At 52.0% G+C, this 22,516-nt stretch overlaps 1 protein-coding gene across 3 annotated transcripts in view; it reads left to right on the top strand.

The window, feature by feature from the left end:
* The window catches only part of RHBDF1 (rhomboid 5 homolog 1), a 38,762-nt gene that overhangs the window by 13,697 nt on the left and 2,549 nt on the right, over window positions 1-22,516 (top strand). For 2 of the 3 annotated variants that reach the window (XM_074885810.1, XM_074885811.1), the window contains exons 2-16: window positions 3,427-3,568; window positions 5,774-5,904; window positions 8,647-8,748; window positions 11,601-11,814; window positions 13,564-13,770; window positions 14,430-14,552; window positions 14,710-14,870; window positions 17,172-17,423; window positions 18,032-18,143; window positions 19,052-19,126; window positions 19,720-19,881; window positions 19,988-20,088; window positions 20,818-20,881; window positions 21,335-21,429; window positions 22,361-22,436. In XM_074885810.1, coding sequence (XP_074741911.1) covers window positions 3,449-3,568; window positions 5,774-5,904; window positions 8,647-8,748; window positions 11,601-11,814; window positions 13,564-13,770; window positions 14,430-14,552; window positions 14,710-14,870; window positions 17,172-17,423; window positions 18,032-18,143; window positions 19,052-19,126; window positions 19,720-19,881; window positions 19,988-20,088; window positions 20,818-20,881; window positions 21,335-21,429; window positions 22,361-22,436 — 1,995 coding nt within the window. In that variant the 5' untranslated portion in view covers window positions 3,427-3,448. The remainder of the gene's footprint in view (window positions 1-3,426; window positions 3,569-5,773; window positions 5,905-8,646; window positions 8,749-11,600; window positions 11,815-13,563; window positions 13,771-14,429; window positions 14,553-14,709; window positions 14,871-17,171; window positions 17,424-18,031; window positions 18,144-19,051; window positions 19,127-19,719; window positions 19,882-19,987; window positions 20,089-20,817; window positions 20,882-21,334; window positions 21,430-22,360; window positions 22,437-22,516) is intronic. The other variant, XM_074885812.1, reaches the window with a different exon arrangement.

Raw genomic sequence — 22,516 nt, 5'->3', positions numbered from 1 at the left:
CGATGCGTTCCAGGAACCTCCTGAATTGCTTGTGCACTGCTGTGTCATCCCTCCAACAGATATCGGCGTGGTTGCAGTCCCTGTGAGGATCATCCAGCTGTACATCTATGTACACAGCTATACATCTATGTGCAGCTAGTCTCTATGTCTCTGTAGACAGCTGGATCCACATTCCGTCTCACCAATAACCTCCTGGAGACCTGCCTCTGTGTCCGTACCCCAGTCCCTTTTGTGCTCTGGGGCTGAGGCAGTTGGCTGACCCATGCTGGGGCCGTGTATTCAGTGTGCAGAGAGTCAGGCGCTGCTGGGGCAACCACTGCAGTTTCATTCTCTGTGTTTGTAGGGTTTATTCTTGGCCACTCCAAATGCACTCACGTAGTTGGGAATGCTGAACAGCTCTGCCTTCGCTGCACTCTTTTATTGGAAAAAGAACATTTTAGTAACTGAAAGTCAAAGTGGTAGAAAAATGTGCTCTTAAGTACTCTGTTTGCAGTCACCCTTGAAACTCACCTTGTTTTAAAATACTGAGTAACTTACACAATTATTATATATGTATTTTGATGCTTTGCTGATTAAAGAACTCTTTAACTGCTGAAGTTGGGAGAAAGCAGTGCATTGCTCTGTCAGCTCCGTGAATTTCTTGAGATCTGCTTCTTGCTTAAAGTACAGAATTGAGTCAACTTTGGGTTAATCGTAAGGCCATGGGCTTGACCCCCACGTGTGTGCATGCTCTGTCCTCTTTGCAGGTGGCGTGTGTGCACACTGCTGGAGATCCCCCCGCACCAGGCTGCAAGGACTGCCGCAATGGAGCCGGCATGATGGGTACATGGACAACTGTCCATGGCAATTCAGGAAAGGGGAATGAAAACAGATTTCATTGGAAAATCTTTCACGGAGTGCAGCATTGTCACAGCAGCTTTCGGGCAATACAGGAGTGACTCATTCACTGCCTTCCTGGCTTGGCCTCACTGATAAAGCTGCAAATCTTATGCATTTGTATGCTTTACACCCAAAGCACCTGCTCACAAAGGCAGCTCTGTAGGTGGACAGGAGGGAGGTTGAGTGATGTCTGCTCACTGAAGAGATGCTGAAAAAGAAGAGTTGCTAGTTCAGGGGCTCTGAATTTGCCCTTGAAGGCACAGAAAGGAGGCTTTTGAGTTGTGTCATGAGGGGCATGTATGAAATAGGTTGTGCTGGGTCATGCCAGAGTGGTGGCTCTATGCCTCTTGGCTGGTCTCTGATTAGAGCATCTCAGGAAGATCTGGTTATTTGTGATCCTCCTGGGTAAATGCTGGAGCTCTTTGCATTGCACCAAGGGAGTTTTTCAGGTATGAGAAATGTTTGCGTTCTGACCTCCCCATGAAGACGAGTTTGCTCATTTTTTTTATGCAGGACTGAAAGCTGTCTCATTGCAGATGTACCCTTACCAAGAGCAGGCGGGAGTTCCCCTGATACTCTCACTGTTCTCATCTTAAAGGAAGTTAGAACAGATGCATTTAGTCACCCCTGCAGCTAGGGTTGGAGGGAAGGGAGGAATTGTGTCCCTCTAACGTACAGCGCTGTGTCAGTGCACGCAGGACCGTGGTGCATGTATGAAGGGTATGTCTGTACAGGCTAGATCATGAATTCCCAGACTTTTGGGGGCCTGTGGTATTTGCTGAAACCCAACCTACAGCTGAGTCCTCCCTTTCTGTCGTTCCAGCTCAGCTGAGCACGGCGCTCTTGGCAACCAGCCCAGCTTGTGCGACTGAGCTAGCAGCTGGTCTTCAGCTCCTTTTAGATGAGATTCTCTTCTAACCCAATCCAGATCATCCCCCACTCCCTTTTGTTGACCTGTTTCCCCCTGCCACCATGTATCTTCCTCAATAGTAAGCTTCACCCTTTGTGCAGCTCCCTTTCCAGAGCAGCTGCAGTGAGCTGTGGGGATGTGGTGGAAATGCCGTGAAAGGCAGCCTGTGTTTCGGAGAACCACCGCCTAATTTAGGTTGGGAGGGACCTTCACAGGTTGTCTGGCTCAGCCACTGTGCAAGGCAGGGATAATTCATGCTGCTCAGGGCCTTGTTTAGTTGAGTGCTGAATGTCTCCAAGGATGGAGGTCCCTCTGCCTCCGGTCCTGTCCTAGGACTTGGCCACTCTCAAGGAAGAAGCCTTGTATCTTAAACTCACTGTGCATTTAAAATAAATTGACTGTGTTAACATTGTTAACTGGATTTTAACCCAGAAAGCTTTTCTTCTACTCCCTTTCAGCTCATGTGTACCTGCTAGGTTAACTGAATGTTTATTCCATTTGTCCACCATGGTGGGGGAAAAAGCTGGGAGTCTTGACTTTTTTTTTTTTTTTTTTTTTTTTTTGTCCTCTATGGGATCTGGGGCCTAGGATAATGCAAGGAGGGAGCTGGGAGAGAATTGGATCTATTGTCCCATTCAGCACACATTTTCCGCTGCTAGTTTGCAGTTGCATGTGTGCTAGGAGAGGAAGAAATATGGGTTTGTAGAATAATTTAGGCTGGAAGGTACTTATAGAGGTATCCGAGCTGATCTCCCTGCAATGAAATCTATTTTCTTAATTGTTTCTCTGAGCATGCACAGTAAAGTAGGTGCTCTGCAAGCCTGAAAGAGTTGCATGGTCCCTGTCCCACTGTGTGCAACCTAAACGGGAGGAGAAAATTGCAGTATAGTAGAGTGGGCAAGATGACAGCAAGCCACTCCAGCTACTTTGGCATTTTTGTAACACAGCGGTTTTTATTTAAATACCATATCATTATTATTTATGTATGAAAACCACTCTTAGTTCAGGATTAGTGCCAGTTCTCTAATGTTCGTGCTATACTTGTATTACTCTGTGCACTATGTCGTGTTTCTAGAAAATGACTACATTTAAAAGAGATTAGAACCAGCAATGAGAAATGGCCACTTGCTAATTGCTAAGTAGTAGTTAGGTAGGAAAGTGTGGTGCTTGGCTTTGGGTGGGCAAGGGTGCCTGTGTGAGTCACAAGCTGTTTTTAGAGGGAGGTCAGTGGCTTTTGGTACTGCAGTTACTTAGCTGGTTGGACTGGATCCAGATCTCATTAAGATTTAATTCATGACTGGTTCTTAAGGGATCTGGATCTCACAGTAGTCTCAGCAAAAATCTTAATGTGAGGTGACTCTCAAACTTGTGACTGTGGTCTGTGGCATGCCTGGCTCGACGTCCTGTGGGCCATAGAAACACGCTGTGTCCTCTGAGTGTCTGGTCCTGGGTGATCAGTGCTGACACAAGCTGTGACGCCTGAACCCTCACGAGGCCCTTTGGGAAGTCTTCCAACGTGGAGCTTGGGTCCCATCAGTCACAGCCTGGAGGAGGGTGCTCTGCTTGGCCCTGCTGGCACGTACCATGTCAGGGATGAGCCTGGCCCCCTCCTGACTGTGATTTCTCCCCTCTCCTAGGCCTGAGGACAAACGTGGGACAATGTCGGAGACACGACACGACAGCACGAGCAGTTTACAGCGGAAGAAACCACCATGGTTAAAACTGGACATCCCGGTGCCGGTGCCCGTGTCGGTGCCAGAAGAGCCCCAGCCTGTGCAGGTACAGAGGCTGGGGGCAGGAGGGAGGGTCTGCGGAGCCGTGGAGGGGGTGTGCAGAGCCCCACTGCGCTGAGAACGTGCCTGTGCCCTTGGTCTCCGGCAGTCCTGGCTGAGAGAAAGGCAGCGTGTGATGGCAGGTCATGAGGCCACGTGAGAAGGGGCAGAGCCATTGGGTAAATTTATGATCAGTAATTAACTCCCCCTTGAAGGGGATGTGGGAGGGATGAGGGTGAGTTGCTGATGTGCTCAGATCAGTGGACATGACTGGATGTGGGGACTGTGAAAAGTGTGCTGGCTAGGGGATATGGGAGTGAGGTATTCAGACAAGCATTTCTTAAGGGGACTGGAGGAATGAAGGGCTCCTAGGCAAACATGAGGGCCTGGAAGTGCTGGAGCTCATGCTGAAATGAGCAGGGAATGAATCTGACTTATGAATAGCCAAGATAATGACAGGCTCTCGTCAGTAACAGCAGAGAGAGAACAGTTGCTGGCAACACAAAGCTGTTACCAGCATCAGAAACGTAAGAAAATTATGTGGGATGAGAAATTAGTAACATTGAAAAGTGGTGAAGTAGAGATGGGGTGATAGGTTAATAGGAATTGTGCAAAGTACGAGAGTAAAACATCCGTATTTATGCTGGGAAGAGGAAGAGTAACAGGAATTTCTGCTATAAGGTGGGAAAAACTCTCATGTACGGGTGAGACCTGGGTAGGATGATTGCTGGTGGCTTGTGTGACCTTACTGCAGGAACAGAGACTGCCTGCACCAAAGGCAGAGCCGGGGGGTTCACTGCCCAGCTCCGTGGGTGGGTGCAACGCCTGGGTTCAGTTGCTTATGTGAAAGAATAGTTTAGTCCTCAGAGAAATGGAGGGTTATACAGCTTCCCTCGAGGGGAATTGAGGACAAGCTTGTCCTAAGAGGGAACTTATGTTGCACTTGGAATAACAAGGACTGGCCTCTTCACCATTCTTTGATCCAGGGACTAAAATGCACCTCAGTTATGTGACAGCTTCTGGCAGTTAAATCTTGGTCCTGGTCTTCCTGGGAAGGAAAACGATTGGGGTTCAGTCTGCAGGGATTAGAAGTGGAATGCAGGGCTTTAACAGTGCAGGTTGAAACCTTCTGAATCACTTATTTAAGGCTTTGATGGATGTTTTCATACCTGAAATCTCCAAATCCATCTGGGTACATTCTGGAGAGACACTCTGTACTTACGATGGAAGCTGGTGGAGGGGATGTTCTCTGGAGGTCCAGTGTGTACAGCACAGGCTCTCAGGACAAGAGTGCGTAATGGGCTCCTTTGGTTTATAATCTGAGTATCTATGCATTGTTTTCACACAAAACTTAACAAAAACTTTAAGCTTAGTGGAAATCATTAGCTTTCTGGGCTAGAGGGGCTGGAGTAGCAAGTAGTCTTGAGGCAGAGACAGTACCTGACCAGAGAAACAGTTGATCAGAGTGTCACTTGCCAGAGGGGCAGTCTGCTCAGCCTGCATTTTACAAATGGGAGATGGTGTCTCTGCCAAGCTGATGAAAAATTAATCCAGAGCAGCCCTGGGGAGGCCGCTGTATGAGCTGAGAACAGTCTGGTGAGTTGTGTTGTATTTGGTAGGTGACATTCAGCCAAGACGTGCCAGGAGCTTTCAGACCTGAGTGTGTCCAGACAATTAGGCTATGAACAAAGCCGATATGGCTTTCCCAGCTTGCACCAGGCTGCACCAGGCAGCAGCTATAGCACAGACCCACCCACAGCCCTCGCAGGCTTTTAATGTAGATGCAGTCACTTATGAAGCAAATCTCACTTGCTGTGCTTCTCTTCACCTTGTGGAGTGGTCTAGGAGTGTGTGATCTGGGTTCCTTCTGGCTAGAAAAAAGCCAGGAGGATACATTGCAGGAGCTCATGTAATATACCCTATCATCTACAAATGGACATCAGTCCATGGGCTGGGCTAGAGCCAGTCTGAACTGAGACCCACCACAGCAAGCAGGTGCTGCATCCTTGATGCTAACTGTTCTGCACAGCCATTGCTGGCTAACATGAACACAGTCCTCGTTAGCCTGATTTTGCTGCCCAATTGCATGCACCCAGCTTGTGTTTGGGGTGTTGGGTGGCTGTTGAATTGCAAACAAAATGTTTCACAACCTGACTGGTCTTGTAGAGCATCACTCTGAGAATGCTGATTTCCCTCTTGCTTTTCTTCACAGCCAACGAGACGTCAGGCCTTTCTGCGAAGCGTGAGCATGCCCGCCGACAACACCCGTGTGCCCTCCCTGCCTAACGAAGTGAGAAGACCAGTGCTACAACGACAGACCTCAATCACCCAGACCATCAAGAGGTGAGACACTGAGTTCATGGTACCTGCTTTAGTGGATCCTGCTGTCCATTGCCGTCCTTTATTTGTGGATTTATGGTCCTCTGCTTGTCCCATTGCCTGGCACTTCAGTGGCACGCTGTCACAGCAGGATTAGGTTGTCTCCCTTGTTATCTATCGTGACGTTGCGGAAGAGGGTGGATGCAGATAAGTCCCCAGTATATAAGCCCAGTGGTGCTATGTAGCCTGTCTTTAGTAAGTGACGAGACAAGTCCTGGGAGGAAGATTGTGGTGATCAGGACAGTGAATGGTTCTTGCCACTTAGGTACAAATTTTGACTGCCCCCATGCCCCAGGGAGCTGGCTGTTTCTGAGTAACAGGATGCCTCAGGCCCTGATGTTTAGCTGAGGCTGTATGATGTGGTGTGCTGACTTGCTTTGGTGTGGTATCTGAGAGCATGTGATTGCTGGGGGAGGCAGAAGCCCATCCTGAGCAGTCCAGGGCTCTCAGCAGCTTGGCTCCTAGCACTAGCTCATTGCCAGGTTCTTGAGATGGCTATGAGGGGTGATGGAGAGTAGGGAGAGGCTGCTCTGGTCCTGCCCCCCATGCCTGCACAGAGGGTTATCATTTATCCCCACGACCCAGAGGTCTCTGAGACATGGCCACACAGCTGGATGCTTCTTTCCTCCCTGTGACAAAGGCTAATCCCAGTTTGTTCAAAGGGAGTGGCTCTCCCAGCTGCTCTCCTGAGACGCCTGGCTTCTATCCCTGGCAGTGTGTCAGGCCCGCCTGGATCCCAGGAGCATCCCTGGATCTCCACAGGTCAGGGGCACTTTCAGACAGCCAGGCTTCGCCCACTCACAAAGGAGAAACTTTCTAGCTATGGGAGAGACTGACCTCCCACACACTGTTTTCATTTACCTCAGATGTTCCCCAGCTGCCTTGATGGTGAAGCTCTCCCGCAGCAGCTCTCTGCGATCCTTCTTCTTGTGAGGTTGGGAGGGCTAAGCCATGAAGCAGTGTCTGTTCTTTTCAGGGCTGTGGGCAGCCTCTGGGCCTGCCTGAGGCTGTCCTTGCACACCTAGACTGCGTCTTCCCTCACCTTCCTGCCTTTGGCCCGCTCCTTGCCAGGACAATTGGGCAAGAGCATGTCAAGGATGAGGGGTATCCTGGGAGGGCGCTGACAAGAAGCATTGTGTGGGAGGCCAGGGTAACCTCCCCCAGAGGTGCTCACAACATGCAGCTTGTGTAGGGTGGAGGGGTTGGGGAACTGCAAACCACTTTGGTGCTGGGGGAGCAAATTTGCCCCCAGTGCTACTACAATGTAAGGCAGACAAGGCATGTGGAATTACAGTGAGCAAGGAGGGAGTGCTGGACAGTGGTGGTGAAGCTGCCACACACTGAGGGAGATGCTGATGTCCTGCCTAGCATTGGGGTGGTGGGCAGACACGCGTGTTGCACCAACAGACCCTGTGACATGTCTTTCCCTTGTATTGGTGGCTGCATCCCTGCCTGTGCTTAATGTGTAGCCATTCTGTACCCTGGGAGTACATGTGGTCCCATGAGGAGGGGCCCAAAGGTGCACAAGTGGTTTTGGAAGTCCTGGGAGTCTCCTGCTCAGAATATGTATGGGGGGGGTTCAGCGCTATTTTGCAGAGCTGAGTTGTCTCACGCAGGCTGTTGTGCAGCACAGGGGGTGGCCAAGTCTCTTCTTCCTGAAGGGCTCCCAGCTTCTGGGTGACTTCTACAGAGCGCTGTGGGATGTGGGTAGGAGAGCAGGTGCAGCAGTGAGAAGGACTTTCCAAGGGGCAGAACTGCAGGAGATGCACACATGACATGACACTAGCAATAAAAGCATGAAATAAGTGGATCAGAGACAAGGACAAGGAACTGGAAGGTACCAAAAAACATGTGCTCCATTTAGCAGAGCTAGGGATGAAGCAGAGAATTGCAGACCATGTGTTCACAAAGGTGTCTTGGGGATTTGTTTTGTGAGTCTAGGGAGACTGACTGCCAGGTTTTCTACTTAACACAGTCCCCAGGATGCACAGAAAGTGAAACTGTTCTGGCAGTAGGACTCCACACCATCCTGTTCCCTGGGGCTTGGAGGATACAGATCAAGTGTGAGCCTAAGGTCAAGCCTGTGTGATCCAGACCATGGCATGGGAGTGATTCATGTGCCTGAGTGTAGGCATCTAACACCACTTCCAGTCTCCTGGGGTGTCCAAGATGTCCATGCAAGGCAGCAGATGTGGCACACATAGACTTGTGCATCACGCAAGATCCTGCCAGGGTCAACCACAATGGTCCCAGGACACATCCAGCGACATCAGACACCTGTACCTAAGCAGATCATATCTTGGCCCGCTGACACCTCCATGGTTTCACACTCCACTGTCCAAAGCCAGTGAGCGGGATCTGTAGCTGGGCATCTGGGCAGAAGAAGGCAGATCACAGAGGTTTGGGGGTTCAGGGGGCTTGCAGTATATCTGGTATCTTCAAGAACAATGGGAGACATACATCAGAGGTGCAGATGTACCAGAAGGATTCAGCAGCCTCCTGGGTTCAAAGATGGTGTTGTGTGGCTTGAGTTTGGTTGTTTCTCTTAGGTCATGCTCTCAGCTGGAGGCTGCTGTCATGTGCAGCGTGGCACAACTGCTGCCGATGGGGCTATGGAAGGAGACGAGGAGGTGTTGGATGCAGGTCGCTGCTCGCCTCCACAGCCCTGCAGGCTCCCTCCCTTCAGCTGTCTTTTCTTTGCAGCAGACAGGTACGGTTTCAAAGGAGTCAGACCCTGCCCGTTCACGGGCACCGGGTGGGCAGGAGTTCCCTGAGAAAGCGGCAGTCCCTGCCCCGATCGTTTTTCAGGTACTGGTAGCACTGAGTGTGAAACCCACCCCTGCATGTGTGTGCAAGGGCTGTTGTGAACTGCACAGATTCTGGCTGTTGCTGGGACCACACTGCCTTCCCAGGGCTGGCCAGGAGGCCTACAAACAGGCGGGAGTGAGAAAGTTCATGTGTGCTTCTAACAAAAAGCATTTGTCACTCCTACTAAATGTGTAGGCAGCTGTCAGTAAGTAGCATGGACTAACAAGCTGTCCACCCACCCACCTCACTCCCTCCTGCCTTTCCTAACAAGTAGTCAACCTCCTGGTGTTCACCGAAGCTGGAATATCTCCCCAGGGCATCCACAACGCAGCCTGCCTTTGCTAGCACCAGTGCAACATGTGGTGTATGCATACGTTGGCCTGAAAGCCTCCTTGGGGCAGAAGGGGAAGGAGAGGAAGCAGCACCAAACAGTCATGCTGGTCCAGACGGGGCTCAGAAGCTGGTGAATGGAATAAAGCATCCACTCTTTCCCTGTTGACATCATGGCTTTTTCTAATCCAAATGTGACTGTCTTCTTTTTGAGGTGGAGGTCTTCGTTTACTTAGCACCAAGGAGATGAGCCACTCCAGGAGTCCATGGCCCATCGACCACCACCCCGAGACTGGAGCTCAGTAAACTTTTAAATCAGACAGACAATGTGACTTTGTGCATGGCAGGGACTGGACCTAATGCGCAGCAGTCCGTTCCTGTCCTACCTTCCTCTCTGCTACGTTGGGAGTACTCTGGCACTGCACCCACCTTTGGCGACTGCTTGTGTTTGGTCTTGGGCTTTCAGGGCTGGTCAGCTCAGTGTGATAGAAGAGCAAGAGCTGACCTCTGATGTTCGTTTGCTGCTTTTTACAGAGCTCCAGGGAGTCTGTAGGATGTGATGGGGCTCCCCAGTGGACAGGGGCATTCAACATCTTCCCAGGGTGTTCCCGATACCCTAAACACTGTAGTCAGCTCTCCTGGACTATCTTGACTATGACCAGAGAGTAGGACAGCTCTTTACCCTGGCCCTGGCCCAGTAGTGGTCTCTACAGTTCAGGAGTGGTCCTTGCAGTGCAAAACAACTGTGGTGGTGCTTGTCCTTCCAGGCGAGTGGGAGCACAGTTTCGGAGGGCTCTGAGGCGCTGCTGTTGGCGCAATGGGCCACTCATCAGCAGGCTCATACGGGCACAAACGACCCTCAGTCCTCTCCCTTTGAGGAGTGGCCCCATGTACCCACTTGTCATCCAAGGTCACCTTGGTGTTGAAATATTGGCTATGGCAGTCTATGAGAAGCCCTCTGAGTTGTAAGACTGTTTTGTGGCACGTGTTGTGCCTGTGCGTCTGCACGGCCAGAGCGTTGCCTCTGTGCCGTAGGCTTGTTCTGGGTCTGTCAGACCAGGTGCTGACCCTAGGCCCTTCCACTCTGAATAGAGACTAAGATTGCTCTGACAAGATATGGGTCCGTGGGAGCAGAGCAGTGCTCGGAGACATGTCTGGCCCGTGTTGACTGGCTGGAGGCATTTGGAGACATTTGGGTCAGTGAGGTCAGGGGAGATCTAGCAGTGCCCTGCGTGATCTCCCGCCTGCTGAAGGGTCTGTTCTGGATCACTGGGAGAACGGGGAAGGCTGAGGGCAATGCGTGGGGGTTTCAATCTGGAGGTTTTAGCTGGGAAGGCTGTGGGACTCAATTTCACATCTTTTTACTGGGTGGCAGGACACCTTCACCTGTTGGTTGATGGTATTTTTGCTCAATAGGGTGCAAAACACAGGACTAGTTTCCTGTCTGCAGTGCACTGACTCAGTTCCCCTGTGTGACCTAATTCTAGATTTAACACAGCCTTTACTCCAGTGTACATTTTAATACTCCTTTTGTGATCTGTGAGGTCTTTCAGCATCTGGAAATCCTGCCCCTGCGCAGGGGGTCTGAGGCCAGGGTTTTGGGTTTGGCTTGGAAGGACTTTCAGGTTTCGACACCTGGGCCAGACAACTGTAGGCTGACACAGCTTGTCATCTTCTGAGAGAGGATTAACCGCAGTGGGAAAGGCTTGGCAGGGCTGTGATGATCTTTGTAGGTTTAGGGTACCAGCTGTCCTGCTGTATTTGAAGTAGGTTGTTAGTCTGACTTATCCTGATCCCTCTCTGCCTTCCTTGGGATTTTGCTTCTGATCCACTGCTCTTCTGTGACAGCAGCCACTTGACAGCAAACCTTCCTCGTGGCTGCAACCTTGTGCCCCTACTTCTGCAACCAACAGCTTAGAACTGTGTGTGTCTGCCTTAGCAGAGATCAGATCACAGCCCACATTTGCCATTAACGTTACCTTTGAGGAGGATAGAAATCCTGCAGCTTGAGATGGTGAGGTTAGGGATATCCTGGGAGTGTGGGGGGGAGGCTGGGAGACAACAGTGAATTCTGATGACTCGGGAGAGGCTACAGAGCCATGAAACAGTACAGTCCCACAATGGGGACCTAGAGCTGGCCTGAAGATGGTAAGTGTTTTCAATAGATGGTTTTTGAAGAAAAAAACCCACCTTTCACAAAGTTCTTTTCTGAATTTCTGTTCCATCTCTTTTTCTTTCATTTTAGAATTTAGAACTCAGAACAAACTGTCCTTTACACACAGTGAATCTCTCCTGTCATTATATCTCTCATCAGAGATATAATGCTGTTGGTGGTTGAATATTTCTGGCCAGCATCTGTCAGGTTGCTAAAACCAGCTGAGGACAGGCTGTAGGATATTCGTGGGGAAGAGTGCTGCCTGTCTTTGAATTGGGGTGGGCTGGAGGTGACCACCAGGGTTTTGTCTTTTCATAGTCCAAGCAAACCTAATGTCTCTTTGCACTTGTATGCTGGCATCTTTCAGAGGCACAGCGGACTGGTTTGGGGTGAGCAAAGACAGCGACGCTACTCAGAAATGGCAGAGAAAGAGCCTCCGCCACTGCAGCCTGCGATATGGGAAGCTGAAACCTCAGGTCATCCGCGAAATGGACTTGCCCAGCCAGGACAATATTTCTCTAACAAGCACAGAGACTCCTCCTCCACTCTATGTCGGACCCTGCCAGCTGGGCATGCAGAAGGTGAGTAACCTGGGACAGAGTCAAGGCCATCGTGAGTTTCCTGCACAGTGGCTTTACCACTTTGGCAGCTGTGACCTATCTGCAGGCTTAGTTCTGCCTGAACATGTCTGGGCTCCATGCTCAGACACTTCTCAAGTCTCAGATACAGTTTGGCAGCTTCTCTCCGGTCTCGCTGGCTGAGATCCCTCAGCTGTTTCGCTGATACGCTCAGAGCCATGTTTGTCATGTTGTGGCTATGGTGGTGATTAGACGTGTGCAGCATGTCCAAGAGCTCTCAGCTTGGGCTTTTTGCTGCCATTTTGCAAGGACAAAATTCTGTTGTACACACAGAGTGGCTGGTATCCTGGACCCAAGTATGCAGTAACAGGCCTGGTATCACTCAGGACACTCACCTAGTGCATCCTTGTCCCAGGCAGAATGCAGGCAGTAGCACGGCTACTGTCCTCATAGAAACCTGCTTATGTTTTAGGACTTTGAAGAGTGTCTCTTGTGTCAGCAGTACTACAGCTCTGCTCACAGGTCCTCAGAAATGGCTTTGAGTGCCTGCAAAGAGCATCTGGTCGCCCCCTACTCGCTACCTTCAAGTGTAACCCCAGGGGACAAGACCCAGTCAAGCCATCCAGTTACCAGCACTTCAGAACTAACCCACAATATCCCAGCTCTTCCCTTTGCTCCACTCAGCGATAGTAATCGATGTGGTTGATTACTGTATGTTAGTGACCACCACTGCAACCTGGGCAAGTGGGGAAACAAATTCCTTCTGAAGCAGGTTAGTCTGTGACCTGAAGCCTGGCTGCATCACTGAAGCAGAGGAGAGTATTGTACATCTTGCAATCAAGTTTCACCTTGTTGTGCTCTTTCCTGTTTTCTTACTAGCTGAAGTGTCTTGCAGTTAAGTCTTGGGTCACAGGAGGCTTGGAAGTATTGTTGGGCTCTATGTGGGCTACATTAAATCAGAACATGGTATCAGTAGGTGTAAGCTCATAAAGCTTCCTGTTGAGGGTGCAACTGTGGATTAAAAAAAGCTCGTAAAACATTAGGATAAAGCATAGAAGTCTTATGGAAACCACAGCTGTGATGATGTAAGGACAGAGGCAGGGTTTGTAGCTGAAGGCAATATTTTCATTAGGTTGATTTGTATGTTTGGAAGAAGTTAGAGCTTTGGCCTGAAGAGTCCCAAAGAAGGGCTTGCAGCCCCCGGAAACTTGCCCTCTTTTTCCAGCTGTTATAACTTAATTAATGGAAGCGGATGTAAATACACAGTCAAGCTTCAACAGGAGACTGTTTAAGTCCTGGGCTGTCCAGTATCGGAAAGGAAACGAGCTGGAGAAAGAGCATGGCTGTTTTCAGGGATTTCTCAAACTCCTGTTCAGACAGCACGTTCTCTGACTGTAGAGCTCACTGGCACAGGAGGTAAATGAAACCAAGAGCTTTGGAAGGGCTGAAGGAGGCTTGGAGGAGTCTTCTGTGAACATCAGGAACATTCTGGGTGAAATTAGTCAATACCCACAAAAAAAAAAAGGGCAGAGGCTTGAGGGTTTAGGTTTGAGGCTTACAACTAGGGCTTAGCTTGCAGCAGGTTATTCTGTATTTCCCCATTGTAGAATTGCTTGTTGGTCTATCCAACCTGGTTCTTGGTCATTCCTAGGAGCCAGGCCACTGTCATGGTTCAAGATGTTTGCTTGGAGGGAGGGGGACTTGGTAGGGAAGAGTTTGGGGGTGAATGGACTGATGAACTTCTCTCGGCAGATCATAGACCCCTTGGCCCGTGGCCGAGCTTTCCGTATGGCTGACGACAATGATGGCTGCAGCATCCCCCACACACCGATCACGCCAGGCGCCACGTCGCTCTGCTCCTTCACCAGCTCGCGCTCAGGGTTCAATCGCCTCCCACGACGGCGGAAACGGGAGTCTGTGGCCAAAATGAGTTTCCGAGCAGCTGCAGCTTTGGTGAAGGTACCGTCTGCAGCAGGGCAGGGACCAGTCTGGCAGCAGGATGGGGGTCTGCCCTGAGAGAAGGGTGAGAGGGAAGGAGCTGCTGAGCAGAGAGGATGGGAAGAGCAGTGGTGGAGGGGAAGAAACCAAGCCATCTCCTGTTCTGTTTCTGCCGTCTGTCTAGGAGGCAGGATTTGCAAGAAGCAGGGATGATGGCTAGGTTTTGGTACAGGTCTTGCTTTCTCTTTATTGGCCTGGGGGCTTTGATTCCCACAGCCAGCAGCCTCAGTGTTCCAGCAGGTCCAGTTCAGCCTGCCTGGACTTCTGGGCAGTTATGGAGGAGCAGATGTACCTGAGGTTCTTCATCCTGCCACATGTCTGCTTCCCTTTTTGCTGTGTCCCATACCACCCATCACTGCGGGTTGGTCAGAGACATTGTACAATTTGTGGTAGAGGAGCATGTTGCAAGCCTCACCCGCATGGGAGACAGGCACTGTGGATTGAGAAGCGGGGTCACACCTGTGGGTCTCACCAGGAAGGTGTCACACATCAGCTGTGCTCACACACAAGCCTGAGCCAGCTCAGCCCTTGGGCTCCCTGTGTGCTGGCTGGGGTAGCCCTGCACATGCCTGGGGTTCAGGTTTCTGGCAGTGTCTTGATGGCACTTTCTCTGGCTTCAGGGGCGCTCTGTGAAGGACAGCACCCTGAGGAGAGCTCAGCGGCGCAGCTTCACCCCAGCAAGTTTCCTGGAGGAGGACACGGTGGATTTTCCAGATGAGCTTGACACTTCTTTCTTCGCTCGGGTGAGGGGCAGGGCTGATGGTAATGTCCCTGGAGGCAGTGCAAGACTCCAGGTCTGGCAGGACTGTGTGTTGCAGAGAGCAGCACTGCTTTCTGCCAGGGCTGGTGTCTCAAATGTGATGGTGGCTTCTTCTGATGGGACTTCTTTTCTCTGCCCAGGAAGGAGTCCTTCATGAGGAGCTCTCTACTTACCCAGATGAAGTGTTTGAGTCACCATCAGAAGCTGCGATCAAAGATGCTGAGGTGAAACCTCCGGATCAGACAGATCTCACAGGAGGTGCCTTGGACAAAAATGAGCTTGAAAGAAGCCACTTGCTACTGTGAGTATCTTCCTGGAAGGTGCCGAAGCCTAACATGGGGTGGCCAACCCATTCAGAGAAGGAAGCCAGGACCTGAGTGCTGCGGGTGCTTGGTGCAGAGCTCAGAGAGCAGTGCAGTGATGGGTTTTCTTTAAACTCAGCTTAAGACCCCCTGCCCCAGCTACCCATGCGTATGAAAGGTGACTCTAAGGCCACCTCTGCCATTTCTCCAGCAACTTCCAGCCTCACATGATGTGTTTCAGAGACTGTATCGTGCCTTGAGGAAACAAAGGACACTTTAAATCAGCTGTGAGGATGCTGGGGGCCCAGCCTTCGGCTATGGGGAATGTAGCAAAGACGAGAAGGCTGTTGCCATTGCCACAGTCACCAGGAACTGTTGTCTCGCTCCAAGGAGCGGTGTGAAGCATTGCTGAGTGTCGAGCTGGGCTACATTCCTCACTTGTAACGAGAGAAAGGTGTGGCACTGATGCCGAGAGCCCCACAAATATGTGGGTGGTACTGTACTGTATGCCTAGATTTTTTCCACCTGAGTAACTGGTACTGAGTAATTGCTCTGTGTCGTTTCCGAGTCAGCTCTGGCTTAGCTGGCAGCTCACCCCAGCAGAGAGCTCCGCTGGGTGTGAACATGGAGCAGACAGGGAGGTCCTTGTTGTGGTTCTGCTGCTCATGGCCCATCTTGCTGTGTTGGCGCTTTCCCTTCAAGTGTTTCCAAGAACTCGACTCAGTCTTAACATAAGTGGAAGCATCAAATGGTGGGAGTTTGTTGTCACTCCTCTGAAATGGTCTCAGTCTTCTTGGCTCCATTTGGATCTCCTTAAATAGTTTCATTTATTGAGGAAAATACATTTCTTTCACACTTCAGAGAACTGTTATCAGAATCATAGTCAGGTGTCCTTTTAGGTGGCCAGGTGTTTATTTTGGCAGAGGCTGATAGCCCAGCACCGGAAGTGTTGGGAAACAGCACGTCCGTAACACAGAAACCACTTGAACTGTCAGGGCAGGAGCAGGCTGCAGTGGAATCTGCACTGTCTGTTGGAGAAGAACTTCCCAAGGGGGGAAGTTGGGACTTTCAGCTTCATAAAAATGTGTCTTCTGCAAGGTGCAATATTGAAAATAACTGAAGTGGTTTTGGCTAAAGAAGTTCAGATTCTCTCTCATCCTGTTGCTTGTCCGTAGTTCAGAGCTGTCATGATCTCTCCAAGATTCTCTGGTGATCTTTCAGAAAAAAGCTTGTCAGCTGGTTTCTCTGACTACTTCTAACAACCATTGTTTTTGTGCAGAGGGGTCATTTAGGAAGCCAGAGGAGGTAAACTAGACTAGAGCGTGTGTCAGGGACATGCCTGCTACAGTGCTACATACGCAGGGAGCAAGGATGAAATGGTAGGTAGGTTTTTGGTCAGGATCTGAATGCTGCACACCTGACGCCCAGACTGCTGTTTAAGAGCAAAGAAATACAAAAACATCTGAATGTGGTGGAGACTTACAAAGCAGGTACTATTGACCAGTAGCTTGTGCAACGTTCATCGCATACTCTGTTTTGTAAAAAAGCCTTCCTGTAGACAGTGATCCTTGGGAGATTTATGGTGTTGTGGAAGCCTGGTTTTGTTGTTCTCCTGAAAAATGCATGCATCAGTGCAAATAAAGGGAGGAATGGAAGACAGCATGTGAGAGGTAACTGGCGCAGCTTGCAGCACGTGACAGCGTCACTTTCTTGGTCTGGGAAGCTGCTTGGATTCCTGCTCTTCTCCTTTGTCCGATTTGGTGGGCATGGGGGTTTGACTTGCCCGTCCAACCACAGTAAAGTGCTTTAAGGGTGGGGATTTCCAGTGCTGGGCTAAACTACACTTCCATTTCATAGTAAAGAGCAGAGTAAGAGGAATGAAGTAGAGGACAAAATAAATGTGCTTGAGGCTGCAGATGTGTCCGGCTGCAGCCTCCCCATTTTAGCCTGTTTCTGAAACACTTCTTTAAAGCCTTGAGAGCTCCTTGTCGGTGGTGCTTAGTTTGGCACAGCTGCCTTGTGCCACCTTCTATGTGTAGTCCTGTGCTTCCATCAACCAGTGCTGTGTAGCCCTTTGAAATACAGCTTCCACTTCAGGGCACCTTGTCTGCCTTCAGCTGCGGCTCCGCCCAGCTGTGGTGGGACGGACAGAGGGTCTGCTGCCACCCAAGACCAGGGAGGGGCGCCCAGCTGTGGTGGGACGGACAGAGGGTCTGCTGCCACCCAAGACCAGGGAGGGGCTGCTCCCCATTGCTGTGCCGTGCGGAAGGAAACCATTGCTGCCCTGCTTTTTATTTCAGCCCACTGGAGCGAGGCTGGAGGAAGCAAAAGGATGGGGCCCTGGCACAGCCCAAGGTCCGCTTGCGGCAGGAGGTGGTGAGTGTCAGCCCACAGAAGCGTGGCCAGCGCATCGCCGTGCCTGTCAGGAAGCTCTTTGCCAAGGAGAAGAGGCCGTATGGCCTGGGTATGGTGGGGAAGCTGACAAACCGTACGTACCGCAAGCGCATCGACAGCTACGTCAAGCGGCAGATTGAGGACATGGATGATCACAGGTGAGAAGGGGTCCCCAAAAAACGAATGAGTGAGTGATTGCTGTTGCCCCTTGGTGACTCAGGTCACTGCCTCAGGGTGGTTGGGTGAAACCTGCTGCTCAGGCCCCCCAGTCCAGATCCCAGTGTAAACTGCAGCAGGCAGCAGCATGTTAACATTAGTGTGCACGGGGAGCTCACCCTGCTGCTCGCGTTGCTTTGGGTGTCTGTATCTCCTCTGCCTGGAGGGACTGCAGATCTCTGCCCCACCACCACTGTCCTGTGATGAACAGGAAGGCTCGGGTATCCCTGCCTCTGATCATCCCCCTAAAGTCATTATTTCAGACATGCAGCACACTTAGGCATTGGAGTTACGTGTTCTCATGGATGTTTTCTTGGGAAAGGGTGGCTTGTCCAGTGTGATGGGGGAGTGAGAGTAAACAGGGTCTGTCTGCCAGCAAGACCTCAGGTCACTGCTTCCAGTCTTGTGCATCCCTAGGTGATCTTGGCCCTGTACCCCAGAGTCTGCCAAGGTTCCTGGGGAAAAACAGCAGCTTTTCTTCTGTGTTCTGTGAGTAGATGTAATATGCCTGGGTTTCTGCCTCTGATCTTTTCCCTTTCCCTCCACCCAGGCCTTTCTTCACTTACTGGGTCACCTTTGTGCATTCACTCATCACCATCCTTGCTGTGTGCATCTACGGCATCGCCCCTGTGGGGTTCTCACAACACGAAACTGTTGATTCAGTAAGTAAATCCCCCTGACTTGCCTGGAGCGTGATTTTGTTTTGGCCTTCAGCTGCTGGCTCTTGTGTTGTAGTCTTCAGCATACTGGCTACTTGCCTGAGGGCCTTGACAGCTGGATGCTGGGTGTCCAGCCTTGGGGGGCTGCCTGCAGCATCTCTGTGAGCCCCCACGCCGCCTTCTCTTCCCTCCTGCAGCCATACTGCTCTTGCCATCAAATTATATCTGGCACAAAGCATGGTGGGCTCTTCGCAGTCTCTGGTCGTGTCTGTGCTGGGAGCCCTTTCAGACAACTTGTTCCCCTCCTGGTGGAGACCAGAAGAATGTTCATGGCAGGGAAATATTTCAAACTTAAGTTTTTGCAACAGTTGCAGGATCTTGCTTCTGCCAGGAGCAAACCTGACCTGTCTGACTTTGAGAGCTGACCTTGAAGCTGTTTGTGGCCTTCCCACGTGTTGTTAAAGGTCTCTGGGGTACATATCAGCCATATCCCTGCTCTGTGCAGGGAATGCCCTGGGGAGCTTCTCACCTACGTGTCTGACAGCTTTCAGAGCAATGTCACCAGCGCCTGGCCCTACGCTGCCGGCAGGTGCTGCTTATCCTTCTGAGCTATGTGAAGCTTTTTGCAGGCTCTCAAGCCACTCCCAGGTCTGCAGGCCCTGGGATTTCTTGAAAGCTGAAGTAGCCAGAGATAGACATTTTAAATGAAATCTTAAGATGAAGGTGCCCACGCCTCGATGGGTTTTTTTACCTGTGATCCTGCAAAAGACTGGTGTGAGGGAACCGTGTGCCCAGTCATTGGCCGGGCGGATTTCTGTTCATCCTGGGTGCTGTTTTCACCAGCCCTGGCTACTTGCCCTGCTGGCCCTGTGGGCAGGAGCTCATGGGGCTCTCGCTTTCTCTCCTTGCAGGTCTTGCGAAACAGAGGGGTTTATGAAAACGTCAAATACGTTCAGCAGGAAAACTTCTGGATCGGCCCCAGCTCAGTGAGTGCTGTTGGCTGGGACTGTTGGTGGGCTGGCAGGGTGCTGCAGCCATGCTGCCCCAGGGACCAGAGTCTTCCGCTGCTTGAAGCTTGGTGCCAGCAGCTGCCGTTGGCTGGGCTTCCCATGGGGCCCTGCTGTCCCTGGCAGGGTGCAGTGGTGCTCCCGGCCCAATCACCCTGCAGAACGGGCTGCCTGGAGGCTGGGATGGACCTTGGCACTCCTGCTTTGCACCCTGTTCCTACAAAGCCAAGAGTGGGGCTAGAGAAAATGCAGGAGCTGTATGGTGTGTGACAGCTTTCCTGATGCCGCTCCCCCTGGAAAAGGCTGTTGTGTCCCAAAGTTTCCTTTCCTGGCCACGGTGCTCACCTTTTGGAGGTCATGGGCAAGGAAATCCCTGAACTTCTGTTCCGAGCTTGCCTTCTTCAAAGCAAATACTGAGAGTAATCCCGGTGTGTGTTGGGCTTCATCATGCAGGACTTGTCCCTGGTCCCTTCAGTGCTGATAGGGGTACCCCTCTCAGCAGCCCCAGCCTGCTCAGCCCCAGGCATCACGGCCTGCCCCTTGGCTGAGCTGCCTGTTTCCATCTCTGCCAGGAGGCCCTGATCCACCTGGGGGCCAAGTTCTCACCGTGCATGAGGCAGGACCAGCAAGTGCACAGCTTCATCAGCGCCAAGCGGGAGAAGGAGAAGCACTCGGCTTGCTGCGTGCGGAACGACAAGTCGGGCTGTGTGCAGACCTCGGAGGAGGAGTGCTCGGTGAGTGCGGTGGCCCCTTCCGTGCTGTCCCTCAGGCTCAGGGCCACTTATGTTGATGCTTCTCCTACCCTGGGCTTCATGGTGACACCTCTCCTCTCTCCTGCAGTCCACGCTGGCCGTGTGGGTGAAGTGGCCCCATCACCCCAGCACACCAATGCTGGCAGGGAGCAAGAGGCAATTTGGGTCTGTTTGTCATCAGGACCCCAGGTAGGTCCTGCCTGGCCTGGCTGCCATCCCAGGGGGGACAGGGCTGCTGTGACACTAGAGTCAGAGAGGCCTGGAGTCCAGGCCAGCTGATTGCTGGGTGGGACAGCAGCTGCTCTGGAGACCAAGGGACATGGGGGCGGCGATGTCCCGACCTGACCCTGACGGCTGCAGAGGAGGCTCAGACAGAGCGTGACCATATTTCTGCTCGCCCCTACTCTCCATTGTTGTTGGCCGCCCACCTGCACAGTGGCCTGTTGGGAGCTGTGGGTCCTTCCTCAGCCCTCTCCCCTTTCTCCCCTGCTCCCTGCACAGGCTCCCTTCTTGGGGTACAGCAGTCAGGTTCCCAGCACACCTCTGCCCCAGCGTGCTGCCAGGTGCCACAGCACACCTTTGCCCTTGGTCACCGTGGTGCTGAGAGCTGATACCAGCTGAATGCCCACCTTTGCCCTTGTGTCCACCTGGAAAGGGGCCAGCAAGTTGCTGGGCAGCTGCCTGCCCTCGGACGCTGCCTTTGTGCGGAAGCCGTGATCTCTGCTCGCTGGAAGGAGGCTGTGGCTTTGTTCAGCCTTGGCTGACCCGAAATAGCGCATCACCAGCCCCTTGCAGGGACAGAGGGGAGCTGTGGGACCCAGCCTGGGGGCAGGGACAGTGTGGTGGCTCCCTGGGGGATCCTGCCTGGTGCTGGGGAAAGTTATTTTTCAGGCTGATCTCTGCTTTCTGTTGCTGCAGGGTGTGTGAGCAGCCAGCCTCGATGGAGCCGCATGAGTGGCCAGATGACATCACCAAATGGCCGGTGAGCATCGCTGGTGGCACAGAGCCTGTATGGGCAGCTGGAATATGGCATTTGCACCCCACTGTGCAGAGCCGCAGCTGTGCTGGTGGAAGGGGGGCAGTCTCTGATGCAGCCTCCTGCTTGTCACAAACACCAGATGAGGGCAGCCATGGCTTTGTCTAGCCAAGGCTCAAAGCCCTCTAATATCAAATAAGTTCCCCTGTGCCAACTAAAGCCCTGGGCCCTGCCAGGGTAAGAGGGTGATGGAGACAGGCTCAGCCTCGGGGCTGTTTTCATCCCTCGGCGGTGAGGTGTTGGTTGAGGCTCAGGCAGATGGGGTGTCGGGCACCATCCTGCTGTCAGAGGGAGGCCTGGGTCTGCGGGACTGGCTTCTTCCCAAGGGGCTGTTTTGATTTTACGCAGGCAGCAAGCAAAGCCATGGCTGTCTGACTGCAGCCTGTTGTCGTTTTCCAGATCTGCACAAAAAACAGTGCTGGGAATTACACCAACCACCTTCACATGGACTGTGTGATTACAGGCCGGCCCTGCTGCATTGGGACCAAAGGAAGGTAACGAGTTTTACCTGTGTAGAGAGGGGCTGGGTGTTGGAGTGGGACACAGGACACCCTTCTCGGGTTGTGGACACAGCCATTTGTCCTCCTTGTCCTTCCCACACACAGCCCAGAGCCCTGCTGGAAAGGACAGGGAGCCATGACAGGTCTCCCAGATGGGACAGGGCTCTGGGACGAGCAGGGGATAACAGCCAGCCTGAGTCTTCAGTGCAGCAGGGTGTCTCGCTCAACTGGTCCTGCAGTTTGGAGGGACTCAAATCCCAAGGGATTAAATATTTCTTCTGGGAGTGCACTTTTCCTTGGGAGTGGCCAGCTTGGTCCTGACAGGCTACATTGGCCCCAGCCTGGAGTCCCTGAGCACTCAAGGATATGTCAGGAAACGACCTGCTCTGGGTTTGCCAAGCAGGAAGATGCTGTTCTTCCTCACGTTGCTCCTCAGCTTGAGTAGTTACCAAGTGCTTGGGCCTGGCGTTCCCTGCTAGGGAGAAAAATCACTGTTGCCCCGAGGAGTTTCTCTGTCCCTGAAAGTCATAACCAGGACACTCTTGGCCTCGGCCCCCCTTTCCACTCTGTCAGCCCCAGATACACGGCTTGCCCAGACTCTGATGGTTCTTTCTCAGCTGTAAATAGCTCAGCTTAGCCTTTGTTCTGGAGCCCCTGTGTGCAGGGCATTAGTCTGCAGAAGTGCCTGTGGGACAGAAGCAAGTGGGGTGTATGGAGAGTGGCACTGGGCTCCAAGGCAGGGCTCGCTGGCACTGGGCTCGTTGCAGAGACACTACAGCACGTCAGGGGCAGCCGAAGGCATTGGTTCTCACAGACAGACTTGGGGTGAGACTAGAGGGAGTGGGGAGAGGGAGGGCACAGGATGGTGCATTGTGCTTTCCACCTGTGACTTGTTCCTCATTTTGATTACTTGTGCCTCCTCCAGGTGTGAAATAACCTCCCGGGAGTACTGTGAATTTATGCGGGGCTATTTCCATGAGGAGGCAACACTCTGCTCTCAGGTAAGTGTGGAGCTGGGGATTTGTAGGGCTGCCCTTCTCCCTCCTGTTCCCCTTAGCAGCTTGGCAAGATCTGGGGGTGA

Source organism: Strix uralensis, chromosome 16 (genome assembly GCF_047716275.1).
Source record: "Strix uralensis isolate ZFMK-TIS-50842 chromosome 16, bStrUra1, whole genome shotgun sequence".
NCBI lineage: Eukaryota > Metazoa > Chordata > Aves > Strigiformes > Strigidae > Strix > Strix uralensis.
The sequence above is the reverse complement of the archived record's forward strand: the minus strand, read 5'-3'. Positions and strand labels throughout refer to the sequence as shown.